At 35.1% G+C, this 17,439-nt stretch overlaps 1 protein-coding gene across 1 annotated transcript in view; it reads right to left on the bottom strand.

Moving 5' to 3' along the window:
* Positions 1-17,439, bottom strand: part of LOC129223217 (tight junction protein ZO-1-like) — a 619,137-nt gene that overhangs the window by 83,538 nt on the left and 518,160 nt on the right. The window contains exons 5-6 of the mRNA XM_054857781.1: positions 11,048-11,172; positions 6,290-6,392 (exon numbers count right to left, since the gene is read on the bottom strand). Of these exons, the coding sequence (XP_054713756.1) occupies positions 6,290-6,392; positions 11,048-11,172 (228 nt within the window). The remainder of the gene's footprint in view (positions 1-6,289; positions 6,393-11,047; positions 11,173-17,439) is intronic.

Genomic DNA, 17,439 nt, shown 5'->3' with positions numbered 1-17,439 from the left:
CTGCGTAAAACCGAAACTCATCCGCGTAAAATGTCAAATCTTAAACCGCGTATAATCGAAACCGCGTAAAATAAACCCGCGTAAAACGAGGGTCTACTGTATAAAATTCTCTTATCGTCCGACACAGATTTTACAAACAACTTGACGACCGAAAACGTTATTTTATCCCCTGAAACCTGGATAATAAAAGTGAACATTTTACCAAGGTCCCGCAGAAATTGATGTTCAATGAAAAGCGCCGGCCTTCGCTGCTGGACAATAAACTGGAACTCGAGATTTTATACCTTTTAAACAAAAGAAACATTCGACAGATTTCAATAAATCGCCATTTTTAACGCCAGATATTGAGTGACAAAAACTTAACCAAACGGCATGACATTGAGGATCATGGATCTGGACGAATTTCTGGATTTGGGTATAGTGCTTAGAAAGAATAGTGTGAAGACCGCCGCTGTTTTCCCCGCGATTCTTGAAGACGAACTTTCGGCAATCCGCTAGAGGGCAGTGCGATTAGGGAGCACGCTACTTTTGACGGAGTTTACATTAGTTGATGCGGGATTTAGTCATAATTCGGTTATGCGTTAATGTGGTTTTTCCGCATTTCGTAAAAAAAAAATTATTACAGAGTTTTAAAATATTTTAATGGATACATCAGAGTCGATTATTAAGAGAAAAAAAGCTACATCTTGTTTTATGGCAGAGTGCAAAAGTGGTTTCGGATCAGGCCAAGAAAACGTTTCGCTTTTCAAAATTCCCGAAGATGAGAAAGTTAAGAAATGGAACTCTTTGATTTTTTCTAAAAATTTCAATGGTGTAGTTCGCGCCATAATCCTCCACCCCCCACCCCTCCTCGGTACCCCTGCGCTGCTACGGGTAAATTGCTAGAATCGCTGGTTTATCGAGATGACCGATAGCTTTTTTTACTGCAGATCTAAATATGCAGATTTAGCTTTAGTGTGCCCCCCCCCCCAAAACGAAAGAGAACTACACCCTCCGCCAAAATTTTACGAATCCCCACCGCATCCAAAAAAATTCCTCAGTGACACTAAAATAGTTTTTAAACACCTCTAAACGTTTTGATGATTTAATCTGCACCCCCCCCCCCTTTGGCATCCCTGTTTTAGCTTTAGCTGCAGTTATTAAAATTACTGGTACATTTACTGGTACATGAAGTATCAACTTTTTAAAGAGTTGTCTTGTATTTGAAAAATAATAATTTGTGGGTGTTGCCAAAACACTCATAAATCATTTTTTATTTTTAAATACAAGAAAACTTTTTTGAAAGTTAATACCCCATTTTATGATACTGAATGAAAATGCTGAAAAACATAGGATTTAACCATTTTTTAAATAATTTGACAAAATTTAATATTTTTCAAACATTTTTTAAAAATCAGTGCGCAGATTGAGATTCATTTTTTTTTTTGGCGCTTCCTCACGTGACATCACAAGTGATGAAATGCCCTTCACTGATGCTATTAATGCACAGCGCAAATTATCACACCCTGGCAACGCGGTCGACAGCAAAGCGTTAACATTTAGCGCGGCAATGGAGTGGCACACGAAAATATATCGCTTGTGACTTACCACGCCTTACTTCCAAAATCGGACATTTAAAAAAAAAAAAAAAAAAAAAAAAAAAAATTGAATTCTGAAATTTTGAATTCAAGTTATGTTTTTCGCAATCACGAACTGAGACAGGGCCCTACTCATTTGAGTTATTGTTTCTAGAAACGGCTCCTGTCCCCCCCAAGCCTGCCTCTCCTCCTGGGCGGTTACGTATGCATAGTTGTGTGTGTGCGTAGACCTGTGTGTGTGCACGTAGGCGTGTGTGAGTGTATGTGTGTGAAGTCGTGTGTGTGTATGTGTGTGAAGTCGTGTGTGTGTGTATGTGTTTGAACGTGCGTGTGAGTAGGACATGGACGCCTCCGACCAGGAGAGGCGGATAACTCAAAACCGGAGCAGCCGCGCCGCGCCGCCAGCAGAGGACGGTCGGCGGTGGTGCTGCAGAGGCTTCTAGTTCAAGTTGAAAAAGGCACGGACGCCAAAAACAGTCAAATGAAATCAATAAGCAATCGTGATTGCTCAAAAAAAAAAAAAAAAAAAAAAAAAAAAAAAAAAAAAAAAAATTAAATAAAAAATAACTGTTGGGAAAACAAAAGTTTTTTCTGGCTCCATATTATTTATTTATTTATTATTTTTTTGCTTATTCTATCAATTTCGGTGACTAAAAGTAGTACTTTTGACTGAAGGAAACAATCCCATTTTCTTGGCTAACAGATTTTTTTTCTCTTGCTTTTCCATGTTATTTAAAAAAATATTAAATATTTTAGAATTCTAAACGGTACTCCGACTGACCCACGAGAATCACCGTAACATGAGATTTGACTCGTGGTAAAACATAGGTTGAGCACCACTGCTCTAAAGCCAAAAGCCATGAGTCTTGAGATTTGAGATTCATTTCTTAGCAGATTTTGTATGTAGGGAAAAGTGGTGCAAAGTGAAACAGTTAAGATGGGTTAGCAATTTCAAGATGAAAAAATTGGAATTTCGTTTTAAAAATTACAGGACATAAAGAAAAAACAATCTGTTTTATGATAAAACTTGCATTGAAACGTTATTTTTTATTTTTAGCAGTATATTTGTGCTTAAAAAAAAAGTGAAAAAAATGTTCACTTTTTTTTTATGGGGTAAAGTGAAAAATGAAATATTTTTTCAGTGAAATCTTTTCTGTCCGATTGTAAAAAAATATTTTTGACCAAATAAATGAGTAAATAAAAGGATAAATGAATAAATTAAAAAATAATGAAACAAAGAAATAAATAAGGTAATTAATTAACTGACGCAGTGGTGGTCAGAATTATAAGGACAGCAAAAAAAAATAAAATAAAATAAAAAGCACAGAAAAAAAGATATTTTTGAAATAATTCAGTGAAATTTATACACAAAATGTCTTTTTATGCAAGAAATCATTGTGGAATGCAGAACATTTGAAAATACAAAATATAAATGTTTTACCGTGATTAATAAAAAAATATCACTGTTAAAACTGGACAAAAGTTTCAGGAAAACGTGCGTTTTGCGATGAAAAACCCTCGTAATCATTAACATTCCATCTTTTTTTCAAGCAATTTTATCAGTCTTGATGCCATAGAAATTGAAGAACGTTCGGAAAAACTTTTATCCTGGCTTTTTCGATGGAGAAAATAAGTTCTCAACTTGTTTTTGATATTGAATATAATTTTTTCACACATCGAGTGCCAGAATACGTCACTAAATTTCCATCAAACTTAGATCGAGCCTTTTGTCCTGCCTGTACTGTAATTTCACGAAATAAGCATCAAGCAATGATTTTGAGGTTTGAGAAACATGTAATTCGGCATTATCCAGCTGAAACAAATAGTTTAAAATCGTAAATAACGGTGATTTGGTTTAAAAAATGTTGCTCAGTGCATCAGCATTATTCTCAGAATTCATTCTGCCCTGCACAAAAAATATTGATATAGTTATCGCCCGTTTCAAAACTTCCTCAGACCATTACTTAGCCGCCTCCAAATGTACGCTTTGAGATTTTTTTTTTACCTTCACAGAGATCGCCCCCGCCCCCGTACCAGAAGAAACAAAAACTACCTAGTCCATCCTAATTGAACTTTTGCTCACCGAAAAACATTACATGATCCCACTATTTACCCATAACAATGCATTTTTGGCACTCTCAACCCTTGTTCTCTTATTAACTTTTTAAGGAGTCTGTCATGACATTAGTTTCACATAATGATACCTTTTCTGTTTTGCAAAAGATGTTGAACAGTAGAGTACGATATCATAACTTGAACTCCTGTCTAATATCTCTTGGTTTGTTTTTGGAGCAAGTTCGTCTTATCATCATTACTAGTTTCACATATACAGAAACAGAAGATTTCCTACTTTTCGGCTTTGTCGACTTCATTTGCCGGAATTTTTGAGAAAGGTCTAAATGACCGATCTGTATTTATTCAAATATGTTGCAATTTTGACGCACAGTACGTCGTGAAATTTTTCAAGCAACCACTTTCCTTGCCTCAAATTTTTCAAGGTTTGTACCAAGCAGGATGACTGTAAAAATAGAATGTGACTTCCCCAATCGCTTACTAAGCATTTATATTGTTATATGTTTGCAGCTAACGCAGTTTGCAGAACAAAAAACCTGCAAATTTTACTTTTTAGAACACACAAATCTAACTGTCCTTATAATTTTGTCTATATCATAGGGATGTCTAAACTCAAACTTCCTTCTACGAATAAGAAATTCCTTCGTATTTCCAATAAAAGTTATAAAAACAAGTTTCATTTACTATTAGTTACTAGTCATAAAATTTGCATAACTTTCTCACCAAATGCAGCGGAGATTTAGTGGTTTTTCTTTTTGTAGTTATAATTTTGACCACCACTGTATGTAAGAAAACTTGAATGAATGAATAAAATAGGGAATGAATAATAAAATAAGGGAATGAATGAATAAGTGAAATATTAAATGAAAAAATGGGTAAATAAGTTAATAAATAGATAACACGTAAGTAATTTAGTAAATGATTGAATGAGTAAACGAGATGAACCATTTCACTTTGCCCCGCATGCACTTGGCTAACTGTACTAAGTATTTAAAATACAAATAAGCTTAGCAGTAACTAACTAAATAATGCACCAAATATTGGCAGGTCTGAATTAATATTTAAAATATTAATAACAAAAACTTTATTATTTGATAATAACAAAAATAATTTTTAACTTAAAACAAAATATTACAATTTGAGTATCGATTTTTGAAAATTGCTTGTGATATTATACGTTTTGATCTTCAGAGGAAATTTTTTCCTGACTGGTGTAGACAACATGCGTTATTACATCGTTAAAATTTTGCCAGATAGGTGGCGCTGAAAGCAGAGTAAGTATTTTGAAATTTCACTTATCCTCGCTACTTCACTTCGCCCCACAATCCCTTACTCTAAGAAGGAATCAAGTGTTGCAGAGTTAATCCAGTCCAAGGAACACCTGTCGCAAGTTATGCATAACGTTCTGTCATATGTTTTTTTTTTCGTTCCTATCTAGTTATGTGAGTTAAAAATTATTACACATAAAAATTAAAAATGAAGGAAATAGTGAGTTTTGTTGTTACTTCTTGACGCACGAAACATCGTCATGGCATTAAGTTACAGTCCTTAAACCAGGGTTAAAGCAGCGCTGCATGCAATATACCTGTCTGTTCTCGAACTCCGCGACTAGCAGCTGCGAACGGTTCCAATTGAAAAAGGGGTGATGGTTTAAGGAAGTGCACTTTCCGATGCATTCAGTTTTTGCTTGTTCGTTACTTCCTTCTTGCTATCACCCCTGTTTTGATAAAATCATAAGAGAGCTGACGCATGCGCAAATTCGAGTAAGGTTTCTTGTTAAAATGTCGGACAGTACAGCCTGGTTATCCTATCCAGAGATTGCAGTTTCGTCTTCTTGCCTTTAATTTACGAGTAGAACGCACCGTGTCTGCGGACTCTTGCTGGTGAGATAAATTTCCTTTATCTACCAGTTTGTTGGCACTCTCAGCTTCAATAAGATGGCATCTGCCTCCAGTTCGGTCATTCTTTACTAGTGGTAACCGCACGGCTTTGCGCGAAGTAGAAAATTAAAGGTCATTTGGCTCGCCTGTATATTTACAAATAATGGATGATGAATTTCTCGCTAATATGTTATGTTAATTCCCTCGCCCATGTTATGGTAAATTTCTTGTCCACGTTATGGAAATTTACTCGTTCATGTTATGATAATTTTCTCGAGAAAATGTTCTGAAAATTGGAATAGAAAAAGAACAAAATCGAATTTTTAAAAAATCGCTTCGAGGTGCACACCACTATGCTAAGAACTAATTTTGTGCCAAATTTCCTGAAAATCGGCCGAACGGTCTGGACGCTATGCGCGTCACAGAGATCCAGACATTCAGACAGAGAGACTTTCAGCTTTATTATTAGCAAAGATTCCAGACTGATGAGACATAACAAGGACGAAACTGCAGTCTCTGGATGGGAAAATCAGACTGTTAGTTTATTACATCGTCTTGGCAATTTACTCTATTCAGTTTTTTAAAAAAACTGGCCGCGCCTGCCGTTCAAGCGAAAGCACAACCGATAAAAACAAACGATCAGGGGTTTAATGATCATTTAAATATTTTAAACCACTTATTTCCAATTATCAAAAGAAAACACACTCATTAAATATTAACCCTACACTTTCCACAGAAAGATGAACATCAAATACTTACTAAATTAACAGTGGGTCCACATTCTCTGAGGACCTGGACAGCCGTCGCATAATCCACGTTTTCCAGGGACACTCCGTTCGCACTAATAACCCGGTCGTTAATCCTGAAAAGGGAAACAGAAACGTTACTCGTTGCCATTCGCCAACACAAAATGACAACATTTAATTATGCACGGTTCTAAAGGAAGCAATTCCGAGTGTTTTTACAGCCACTTAAGAAGGGAGCATAAAAGCCTCTCGGATTGTTATTCCGTTAACTTTTTTTATGGTGATGATTAACCTCTTTGTTTATGCTCCTCAATTCATCTTGCAGCTCCCGGCTCATAAAAGACTACACTTTAAGGAAATTTTCCAAGCAGGATATTTCCAGCCTTATTGCTGTTGTAGTTAAGAGAGTTTGAAAGTACAATGCACAAGTTTTAGAATGTAGGTAGTACTTTTTACTTCTTCTCTGGAAGAAGAATTTTATAACTACATTTGTAACTAAACGAAAGCTACTTGTAATTTATATATTATTATTTATTTATGAGGAAACTTATTTACTTTCCATTTATATATGATGAAATTAATTCTTTTAAAATTTCATTGTTTTGTTGCAGTATTTCTTTGTTTTCCAACAGCTTGGATTATATGTTAATAGCATACCAAAATTAAAAAATAATAATTGCAAAAACCACTTGAAAGGAATTATTAACCTGGTTCTAAATTATCCCGACCTCCATAAAGTACGAGAGAAAACAATAGCAAAAAGATTCAAAAACAATAGCAGCTATTCCGTTCTCATTGAGTTATACATGCTTTTCTGCAGGTAAGAAATTAATTGTAATAAATTTGTCACAAAGAGGGAATACAGAAAATGACTTCTCCAGTATTAAATTCAAGTTCTGTTGTGGAGAAAATCCTTCATCGAACAACATATACCTGTTCCGGGGAAAAAATAACTCAGGACAATCTCTCAGAAGAATCGGGGGAAAAAAGCGTATGTATAAGCAGAAAAAAATAAGTAAAAGAGGAAATAAAGCAAAGGCAAATAACAAAGATCTCTAAAGATTATACATAAATAAACAAATAAATAAAAAAGACAAGCAAGTAATGTAATGAAGTAATTAGTTCTCTGGTTGGAAGATTTTTGTTTATGAAGTATACAAAGAAACGATCAAATAAATGAAAGACTTTCGAAGAAGACTAAGTTGCTTTGCAACTCATTAGATCTCAAGGAACTCGGTCCTCTACTCCAAGGGCTTGTTTTCTAAATCGTTCTATTTTTTTTCTTCCTCTAAATTAAAAATATGATTATTTTTAAACACACTCTATAATTATCTGTAAGTTACTGACGTTTATTAGTGTCATGATAAGCACACCAATGGGGTTGTTTCCCTCAGTCGAAAGTACTACTTTTAATCACTGAAATTGATAGAATAAGCAAAAAAAAAAAAAAAAAAAAACATGGAGCGAGAAAAACATTCCCAACGCTTAATTTTTACTTCATTTTTTAAAATGTCCGATTTTGAAAATAAGGCGTGGTCTTTATGACGTCAGTGATGTACTTTGGCGCATCTGTCTACCGCGTGTGTACGTTATGATAATCAAGAAGCGAATTGAATATTGCGCTCTACGTTTGCTATCAATCTTATCGTTTCCAGTACACGTGATTAAAGATGCGAATTAAATCTTCCGCTCAGCTAATAGCATCAGTGAATGTAATTTCATCATTTGTGATGTCATGCGCAGAAGCGTAAAAAATGAATTTCAATCTGTGCAACGTTTAAAATAATTGTTAAAAATATTGAACTTTGTCAAATCATTTAAAAAATGGCCAAATCCTATTTTTAAAGCATGCTCTTTCAGAAAAAAATACTTTTTTGAATTTCAGAAACGACTCCATTGCGAGAGAGAGAAATTTTGTCGTAAACAATCTGAGCACGACATAATTTTATCACCAAGCTCTCTTGTTGCCAATAGCTTACTTATTGCTCATCATTTCTGTACTTCGGAGTCAGACTAAAGTAAGTCCAAAAATTGTAATTTTCGGGTTATTACTACATTGTAAGTAAAATCCTATTCCACATTGAGCCCTAGGACGTATTTCTAAAAAAATACGTTCTTTCATAATTACAAACCAGTGTTAACTCCTGCAAAGTAGCGACAATGTGACTTATATTGTCGCTACTTTGCAGGACCGTCTGATGGCTTTGAGGTACTAAAGCAAGAGCCCGTAAGCGCCAAACCGACGTCATAGTATAAAGGCCCAAAATTTTTCTGCGTGAGCACATCATAGCAGGTAAGAAAGGTTCGCTATTATTTAAACTGAATCACGCTGACTTTGGCAGGAAACAGGTAGCAAAATTTGTGTCAAAAACTGAGTCATTCCATGTCTAGTGACCTCGTCGTCTCCACCCGGGCCACCTCTGATTTGAACGAAATTTTATAGAAGTGCAGATCTGCCTGACTTACATACACACACACACACATATATATATATATATATATATACATTTTCAACTTCCAAGACCCAAATCATGAGAATCTAGGATCGATAACAAAAAAAAGGGGGCTCCAAAATGACGGATGAGCTTTCTGAAACGAATTACCATCTTTAGCACGGTTCTCTCATTGGAAGAAATTTTCGAGCCCACTTTTTTTTTTTTTTTTTTTCTTTTTGAGGTATCCTAGATCTCATGATTTGTGTCGTAGAAGCTGACAACTTTCATAGGTTAGTATCAAAGGCATGTCTACACCTCTCTAGAACGTCCTCCAGATCGGGGATGGTTGGATAGGGACCACCAGGTCATGTGACATGGAATGAATCTATGATGTTAGCTTTTGCAGTAACTTTACGCACCTTTTTTACCTGTTTCCTGCCAAAGCCAGCGCGACTCGGCTTAAGTAACAGCGAACCTTTCTTACCTGCTGTGATGTCCTTACGCAGAAACATGTTGGGTCTTTATACTATGGGCACTCATGGGTTCTTGGGCTATACAGATTTATTTCCAACATTAAAAATTAATTTCACCATAAGTACCGTTTTTTAGATTGCGCTATTTCATCGCATGAAATAAATATTAAGCCATAAATACAGAGCAGCGCCATTGAAAAGGATTGTTATCAAACATGTACTATACAGGGTGCGGCAAAAAAACCCGGACAAGCAATTTTTCACACAACTTTATTGAAAATAGATAAATTAACAAAACACAACCAATAGTAATATGAGTAGACCTTAAGTAATCAATCAATTTAATTGTTTTCAAACTGGTCGCCGTTTGTAGTTCCACAGACGTGCAAACACTTATTGAAATGTTTAGCCATTGGCCGCAAAGTCTTTTACCATTAATCTATCCTATTTCCGCCAAAGAAATTGATTTAGAGTCCAAATTTTTGAGTGATTTAGGGCTTTAGGGCCCTAGACTTTAAAATAGGCCATACACCATAATCCATAAGATGGTTGTCTAGCCAGTAGGATGCTCACTCTACAGATATCATATCAGGAAAATCCACCTGGAACTTTTTGGCTAGCACTCTTGTCGTTCTGGAAAAGTAAGCTGGTGCGGAGTTTCTAAAAGAAACGTTCTGTCTACATTGCTAAAGTGCTTATTGGCTCACAGACGTACAACAACTTCTAAAATGTCCCGCTGGTACACATTTTGATTTATTTCAACGCCCTCAACCACAAAAACCAGAGATTTTTTTTTGCCGCTTGTGCAAATGCCGCCACACATCAAGACCAGCTTCGGATTTTGTCTATGTTTAGCTTTTGTCAAGGTGCATGGAGTGTTTACAGACCAAACTCGATCGTTTTGAGAGTTATAAGGTGGTTGAACAGTAAAGAGCTGCTCATCAGTGAAAGGAATCTAGTGACTTGCGGCCCGTCTCAAAAGTTTTTCGCATCTTTGGAGCAGCACGAGTTTGTTTTCTTCAGAAAAAGGTTGAACTTTTTGGAATGTGTAAAGCTTCTGTCTGATCCAGGTTTTGCCCTTAGCCGCATTGATCGATCACATATTCCCGTTTCACCAATGACCTCTCTCATGGAAACAGAGGATTTCATTGAACTCACTTGCGGATGGCCTGACGATTAGCGGAACAGTTCATTGTTTGTTTTTGTACACGTTTTGGACGTCGATCATCATTTCCTAGCAACTTGAAACGGCATATTGCATCAAACACTGTTTGCCAAGGTACATCAAGCAAACAAACAGCCTCAAAATAGCAGATCTTTTGCTTGACATTACAAAAATGCCAAAACGCAAAATATAAACCATGAGAGTGATTATAAATTGATTTCTAACTGAAATGAGAGACAAAAATAAATAAAGACACTCATTAGAAATAAATGAACATACTTCCATTCAATGATGTAAACTTTGTCCGAGTTTTTTTGCCGCACCCTGTAAAATTAACTCAATAACGATAAAGAGGAATATTGGTAAAACCAACGAAATGTTCTATGTTCCATCGTGAGCTGTCGCTCACGCAATTATATGATGACTGCGTAATATGCGCCTTGCCACTGTTCCTTTTAACAACTACGATATTTTTTCATAATTTAATTGACAGACAAGACAGAATGAGAAAGATTTACAACATGGAGAGAGGAAATTACACCCAGAGAAACGGTTGGAACCGAACTCACTACGCCGCACACAGGAAAGTACGACCACACGGTGACAGAGAGCCCAAAATGAACGAAAAACGTCATCGAAGGAAATGGAAATGAACAAAAGGCCATTCTGTGAGGAAACTTAAAAGAACACAAGCTTACTTGAGTTTTCCTTCCGCAGGTCCCGCTTTTAGAACGTCCGAAATGGCGATAGCAGTGTCACCGTTGGCGAACTGTGGATTGTCTCTGCCTCCGCTTACGGCGATACCAAAACCATACCCAGAAACCTGCAACATAAATAAAAAAAATAAATAAATAAAGATACCATGCACGACTGGATAAATTAACTTGTTGGTACAAGAATCGAAATTGGATGCATTGAGTCAAACAACTAATGAATGGTAAAACACCAACAAACACAACAGAAAAAGTTAAAAACAATTACTTTTCTTTGAAATTTTACATAACTGAAACCATCGATATATAAGAAATAAATACAGCCGAAGTCGCTTATAACGAGCCCGAGGATGATCTTTTGATGCGGAAACATCATTTGCATCATTCGTAATAAATAGAATTAGCTAAAAAGCGCCGAGTATTAACAGGCGCGTTCTGGCTGATCCTACCTATGACAAAATAAATAAAAACAACCTATTACAAATGATATGTTTCCGCTTCAAGGTCATCCATCCGCCATCTCTGTGCTCAAGCTTTGCAATGTTATTTCAACTAGAGCATAGCTTGCTTTAAACGAGCTAACCCCACTTAAAGCGAGCAATACTTATGAATAAAATTTCTTTTGACTTTCAGTTCAGCATATTTTTTCTTGAAAACTTTTTTTTAACATTCCGAAGTCAACTGAAGACGAGTCATAAAACCTGAGAACAAGTGGAGGACGACCTTTTTTCTTAAAATTTTTATAGTAGAGAAACATTTGAAAACACTTATATTTTGCCGCAAATGTTATCACTTTCGAGGGCAATGCAACTCAAACTCAAGCTAAAGCAGACAAAGAAAGCGAAATGCGAATAATTTCACCCTAATAACTTTACCCTACAAAAGTTTAAAAATGAAAATGCATAAGCGTTAAAAATGCAAATTTGCAAAAAAACTGCTGACACGTATTTCGGGGTTACAAGGAAGGTTTTTTCAGAGAAAAAAAAAGCAGTGAGTCTAAGAAAAAAAGGCATTCGACATTTTTTTCGCAAAAGTGTGCCTTGCAATGTTGAAGTAAAAATTTTTGCATCGATATTTGTTTTAGAATGTACCATGTACTTCAAAGTCAATCACTGCTCATAAATGTGTTGGATTCTGGAGTGTATGTTATCTAAATCTTCAAGGTCACAGGAGGTCAGGTTGGCCAACTAAAAATTTCCTTATTCGTCAAAAATATCATCATTCGGCAAAATTTGGGTTTTTTTTTCAGCAAAACTATCAGCATTCGGTAGAATTCGGAGTTCTATTCGGAAAATTTTGGTGTTTCATTTGGCAGAATAATCACCATTCCGCAAAATGAGAATTTCCTCTCTCCCAAAAATTTGAGTTCGGGGCAGCCCTGAAAGAAATTTTCTGGGGGAAAAAAAAAACTTTCTGAAAAGTGATCGTCGATTGCAAAACATTCAATCCGTCAAAAACAGATGCAAAGTTTTTTTTTTTTTTCACTTTATTTGGATCGCGTTAGCTTCTTCTACGCCTGGAGCAATCGAAAATTCAAATCCCCGCAAACCGAACACTTAAGCCATCACTTTGTTTACTTAGCCGAACAGCATCTTACTTATCATTTAAATACAAAGTTGAATAACACACTATAAAAACAGCTCTATAAAACTCCAGAAGAAAAGAAAACAGAACCATCAGCGCAGTTTTTTCCAAAAATGCCCTTCTTTAATATGATGTTATCGGTGGCAGTGGTTTCTGGGAAAGAGATAAGGGAAAATTTATGAGTTCGTTGTGGCAACTGTGTGGGTGAAAAGTTTTTGAGATGGGAAAAGGTTAAAATTTGTGGTCTTTTCTTTGCTTTCTCTTTTGAAGATTCAATTTCGCCTCATACATCTATGTCCGAGAAATTATCAAGTTGAAACCCTTTTTTCCTCTTGGTTCGACGCGACGTCACAAAAAAATATAAACTGAATGATTTTAGAAAAGAAAAAATTAAAGATCAAAGTACGTATACAAAACAAAAACTGTGGTAAAAGAAATTCAATATATATATATATATATATATATATATATATATATATATATATATATATATATATATATATATATATATATATATATATATATATATATATATATATATATATATATAGGGTCCACACACTACTTTCAAAAGAATTGGTGCGTGGCGTATGCTCATAAACGAGCCTTAGAAGCAGGGGCGTGGACAGAAAATTTGGGGCCCGTCACAAACGACTTTTCTGCGCTCCCTCTCCATATTGTTTACCCCTATATTTCACGCTTAGTTTTAATAATATTGGGCCCTTTTCAGGCTCGGAACAACAAGTGTGCACGCCTCTGCTTAGAAGCTATACTTCTTAAATGAATAGCTTTTCAGAGAGTTTCTTACATATCTAAAGTTATGGTAAACGTTGAGAATTGTACTTTTAGACGTAGACGTAATATTAATGAAAGTGATAATTTTACTTGCGTCTGTGATCTAAAATTGCATAAAACTGTATGGAACGCGTATGAAGCATAAAAATACAATACAGGTTGTTTGGAAAAAACTTCCCTATTTTGAAATGACATAACACCAAAACCGTGTGAGACAGAAAGGTGAAATAAGTTATATGTTGCCCAAGCGCTCTGAAATTTTTTATGCACCAGTTTTCCAAAATGGTTCAAAAATTCAGAGAGCGCTGTAATCAAATGTTTTTTAATTGATGTATGAAAAAATTCCCCTACTTTGAAATGGCTTAACAGCAACATTGTGTGAGATAGAAATGTGAAACAAGAGGTATGTTACACCAGCTGGTCTGGATTTTTTTATACGCTGGTTTTCTAATAGTTCGAACATTGGATATCAGAGAACGCTGAAGTCAATTTTTTTAAATTGGTGTATGAAAATGTGCTTATTGAACAGAGGTCAAACCTTATTGTCCAGATCTAACCCATTGGTTCGATATGGCTATCTTTCATAGTTGTAACATTACTCAATCGAATGGTCATATTACTGCTATGAAAGTTGACCGTATCGAACACATCACAATTAGATTTGCCCTCTGTTCAATAAGCACTTTCATGCACTAATTAAAAAAATTTGTCTACAGCGCTCTCTGAATGTTTTAACTATTATATTTAAAAACAAGAGTATAAAAAAATCCAGAGCGCTGGTGCAACATACCTCTGGTCTTACTTTTCTCTCATACGATTTTGCTGTTATGTCATTTCAAAATAAAGGAGTTCTTTTTCAAATACCCGGTACTTTCTAGAGACCTTTAGAGGGAGCAAGCAAACACTGATTAATTACACTCCTAGTTCGTCGCGAACCGATGACAAAAAGTGTTTTTCAGAGGATCATTTTCTAAACATCGACAATTTCAACATGATTCAATGGATAACTTAATAACAACTTGGCAATATATGGCCAAGTTGGCAACAAAAACTTGGCGACTTGGCCAAGTGGTCGCCTAAAAAAACACCACTTAAGTCGGTTTTGAAATTAACACCAATTTGTATCAAAAATGATGTAAAAGACTCCTTTGGAACATTTGAATGCAACCAAAAGGGGAGGTGCACAACTAGATCTCTCTCAGTGTATACGCGTGAAATTTCACCCTTCTACCGTATACCGTTTTGAGTTAAGCGAGATACATACATACATACATACATACACACATACAGAGAAAATTGGTGGTAATTAACTCGGGGCTGGTCGAAATAGATATTTCTGCCGTCCATGTGTTCTTGGCTACATATGCACGAGCGCCGAGACGGAAAATCCACTCAACATTTATTCGGGGGTGAGTAAAATGAAAATTTAGTTCGAAATTTGAGGGAATTTTTTCGAGATTACAAGACTTTCTTTGGCATGTAAAAAAAAAAAAAAAGATGCAAATGAACCGCATCCGTCAGATTAGAGGAAAAATATGTCCAACAATCGGCAATTTGCTAGAAAGTGACGGCTTCACGACGTTTGTCAAAAGCTTATAATAAGCTTTGCTGGTGATTGCGAGGAAGAAATGCAAGGCCATTTATTGTATAGGTATAAATCAATTTTTAATAAACTTACCGGTTGGTAAGTTCATTAAAAATTGATTTATACCTATGTTGCCATTACTTAATCTACAAAACAGTAGTGTAATGGGTGCTCAGTGTTAATGCATTTTCAAGCTATGTGGTCCGCAGACCTCTCGGGGTGTGGAAATACTAACTCAGAGGTTATTTCAGTTCTTTATATTTATTAAAAAGGATTATTAACGTTGTTTCGTAATGTAACACACATTAATGGAGAATGAGAAACGTTACCGTTAATATAGTACACCTCATCATAAAAGCTCCGTTCATAATCTTTGCTACGTTACATAAATTTTTAACATTGGACTATTTTGCTATTAATTTGTTACCAAAAACATCATATGCAAATTCCGTTAGTAAAGAGAAAAATAGAGTTATTTTAATTAAAGCTGAGTTTTCCTAATTTGCGCTTTGGCAGGAAACAAATTGAGATAAATTCTACAAAGGGTGCATTTTTTCTTTTCACTTCATCACGTAATGCGATAATTATGAGGCGCAGCACGAAAATTTGTTTTAATAACAGTTAATTTTTTTTTCGAGTTATGTTTTGGTTAATCCGAACACACTACACACAAGGTTTTTTTTTTCCTTTTGCTAATTTATGCATTCTTTTGTCTTTTATTTCGGTTTTAATTTTTTACCGTGATTACAGGTTATCTTTCTTTTACAAGAAAATCTACGGAACAAGAAATTTAGTTATTTACCGAAGTATGTTGATGTTTTTCTCCAGATTTTTCTGTTCTTAAGATAAAGGATAAATAATACTGAAACTGTTGTAAGTGTTTAGAATGTAACTTTAATTTCAGACAAGAATGTTTTTAAAAAAATGCTGTTAATTTATCATAAAATAAACAAAAGAGGTTCAAGTCCAATAACAATTTAAGTTAGGGTTATTTACTTTGATGTAAAGAGTTGTAAATGCTTTAGCAAATTTACAATATTACACAGGGTGACCAGTAATTAACGCGTTGAAAAGAAATCGCAATTTCTCGAAAACTGTTTGGCGTATCAAGTCCAAACTTGGCGGTTAGATTTAGCGCGTTGGCGGATTTTTTTTTTGTGCAATTTCTCTGAGCTGGCTTTTGTTTTTTATTTTTCAGTAAAAATGTCGGGATATAGCGTTTCTGGGAGCATTTTCATGGTTTGAACGTTATTATTCAAAAAATAGCAGCCCAACAATTGTGACTCAAAGAAAGTTTGCGACCGAGTTTAAGCTTACGACAACGAACAGACTCACTGCTGAACGATATAAGGAAATTTTGGGAAATGAGTTCATTCCAGAAATTTAAAGTGAGCTGGAGTTTGAAAGCACGTGGCTCATGCAAGACGGTGCACGACCTCATCGTTCCAATGAAGTGCTTAACCTGCTTGAAGCGCACTTAAATGAGCGAAGAGCGAATTTTTGTTTTAGGGAACCTGAAGTCTAAAAATATGGGAATTAATTGGGCATCCTATTCTCCTGATTTCAGCCCCTGCGATTCATTTTTGTCCGGCTTTATCAAAGAAAAAGTTGAGCTTCGAAGACCTGAATACTGCGATTCAGAATGTTATTGAAAGCATTGAAACTTCAAACCTTCAGCGAGTGATGCAGAATTTCGCTATTCGTTTGCGCCATATTATAACTAGAGATGAAAGACACATCGAACACGTATCAAATTCCAAAGTATTGTATTTTGTTTTCAAAGAAAGTAGAATTTTTTGAATCATTAGTTTTCGAGAAATTAATTTTTAACATCAGCGCGTTAATTACTGGTCACATTGTATACGTGGAATATGTCTATGACAAAAACTTCCGTTGTGATACTCGCGCAAGATTACTTTTCTAACCAATAAATTCTTCCCCAATCTGTAGAAAATGTAAATACTAAATAAAATTTCACTTAGATAATAAATAGTTTAATAATTTTCAGTTCTACCATCAGAATTTTTTTTTCAATTCAAGACAAAAAGAACTTTGAAGCAGATAAAAAGATAAAATGAACCCCCCCCCCCGGTACCCTATTTTTTTTTTTTTTTTTTTTTGAGAGGCAAAACTTTAGAACCCAACCTATCACAAAACAGACGATTTATCTCAAAAGTAAGAAATTAACTTACAAAAATAATATAATGCATACACCAGGGTCGTAACTAGATTTTTGTTTCCATGCACACAGTTCTCGTAAAATCTAAATGATCAATAAAATTTGATTTCATTTGTATGTTGTGTTGATTTTGGTTACAATAGGTTATTTAAGTGAGGAGGAGATGCTTTAAGGGTATTATCATGAGCGAATGTAAAAAATGACATAACTATTAAACGAAGGAAAAAAATCTGA

Source organism: Uloborus diversus, chromosome 5, assembly GCF_026930045.1.
Source record: "Uloborus diversus isolate 005 chromosome 5, Udiv.v.3.1, whole genome shotgun sequence".
NCBI classification, from domain to species: Eukaryota; Metazoa; Arthropoda; class Arachnida; order Araneae; family Uloboridae; genus Uloborus; species Uloborus diversus.
This window is presented reverse-complemented; position numbering and strand designations above follow the sequence as displayed.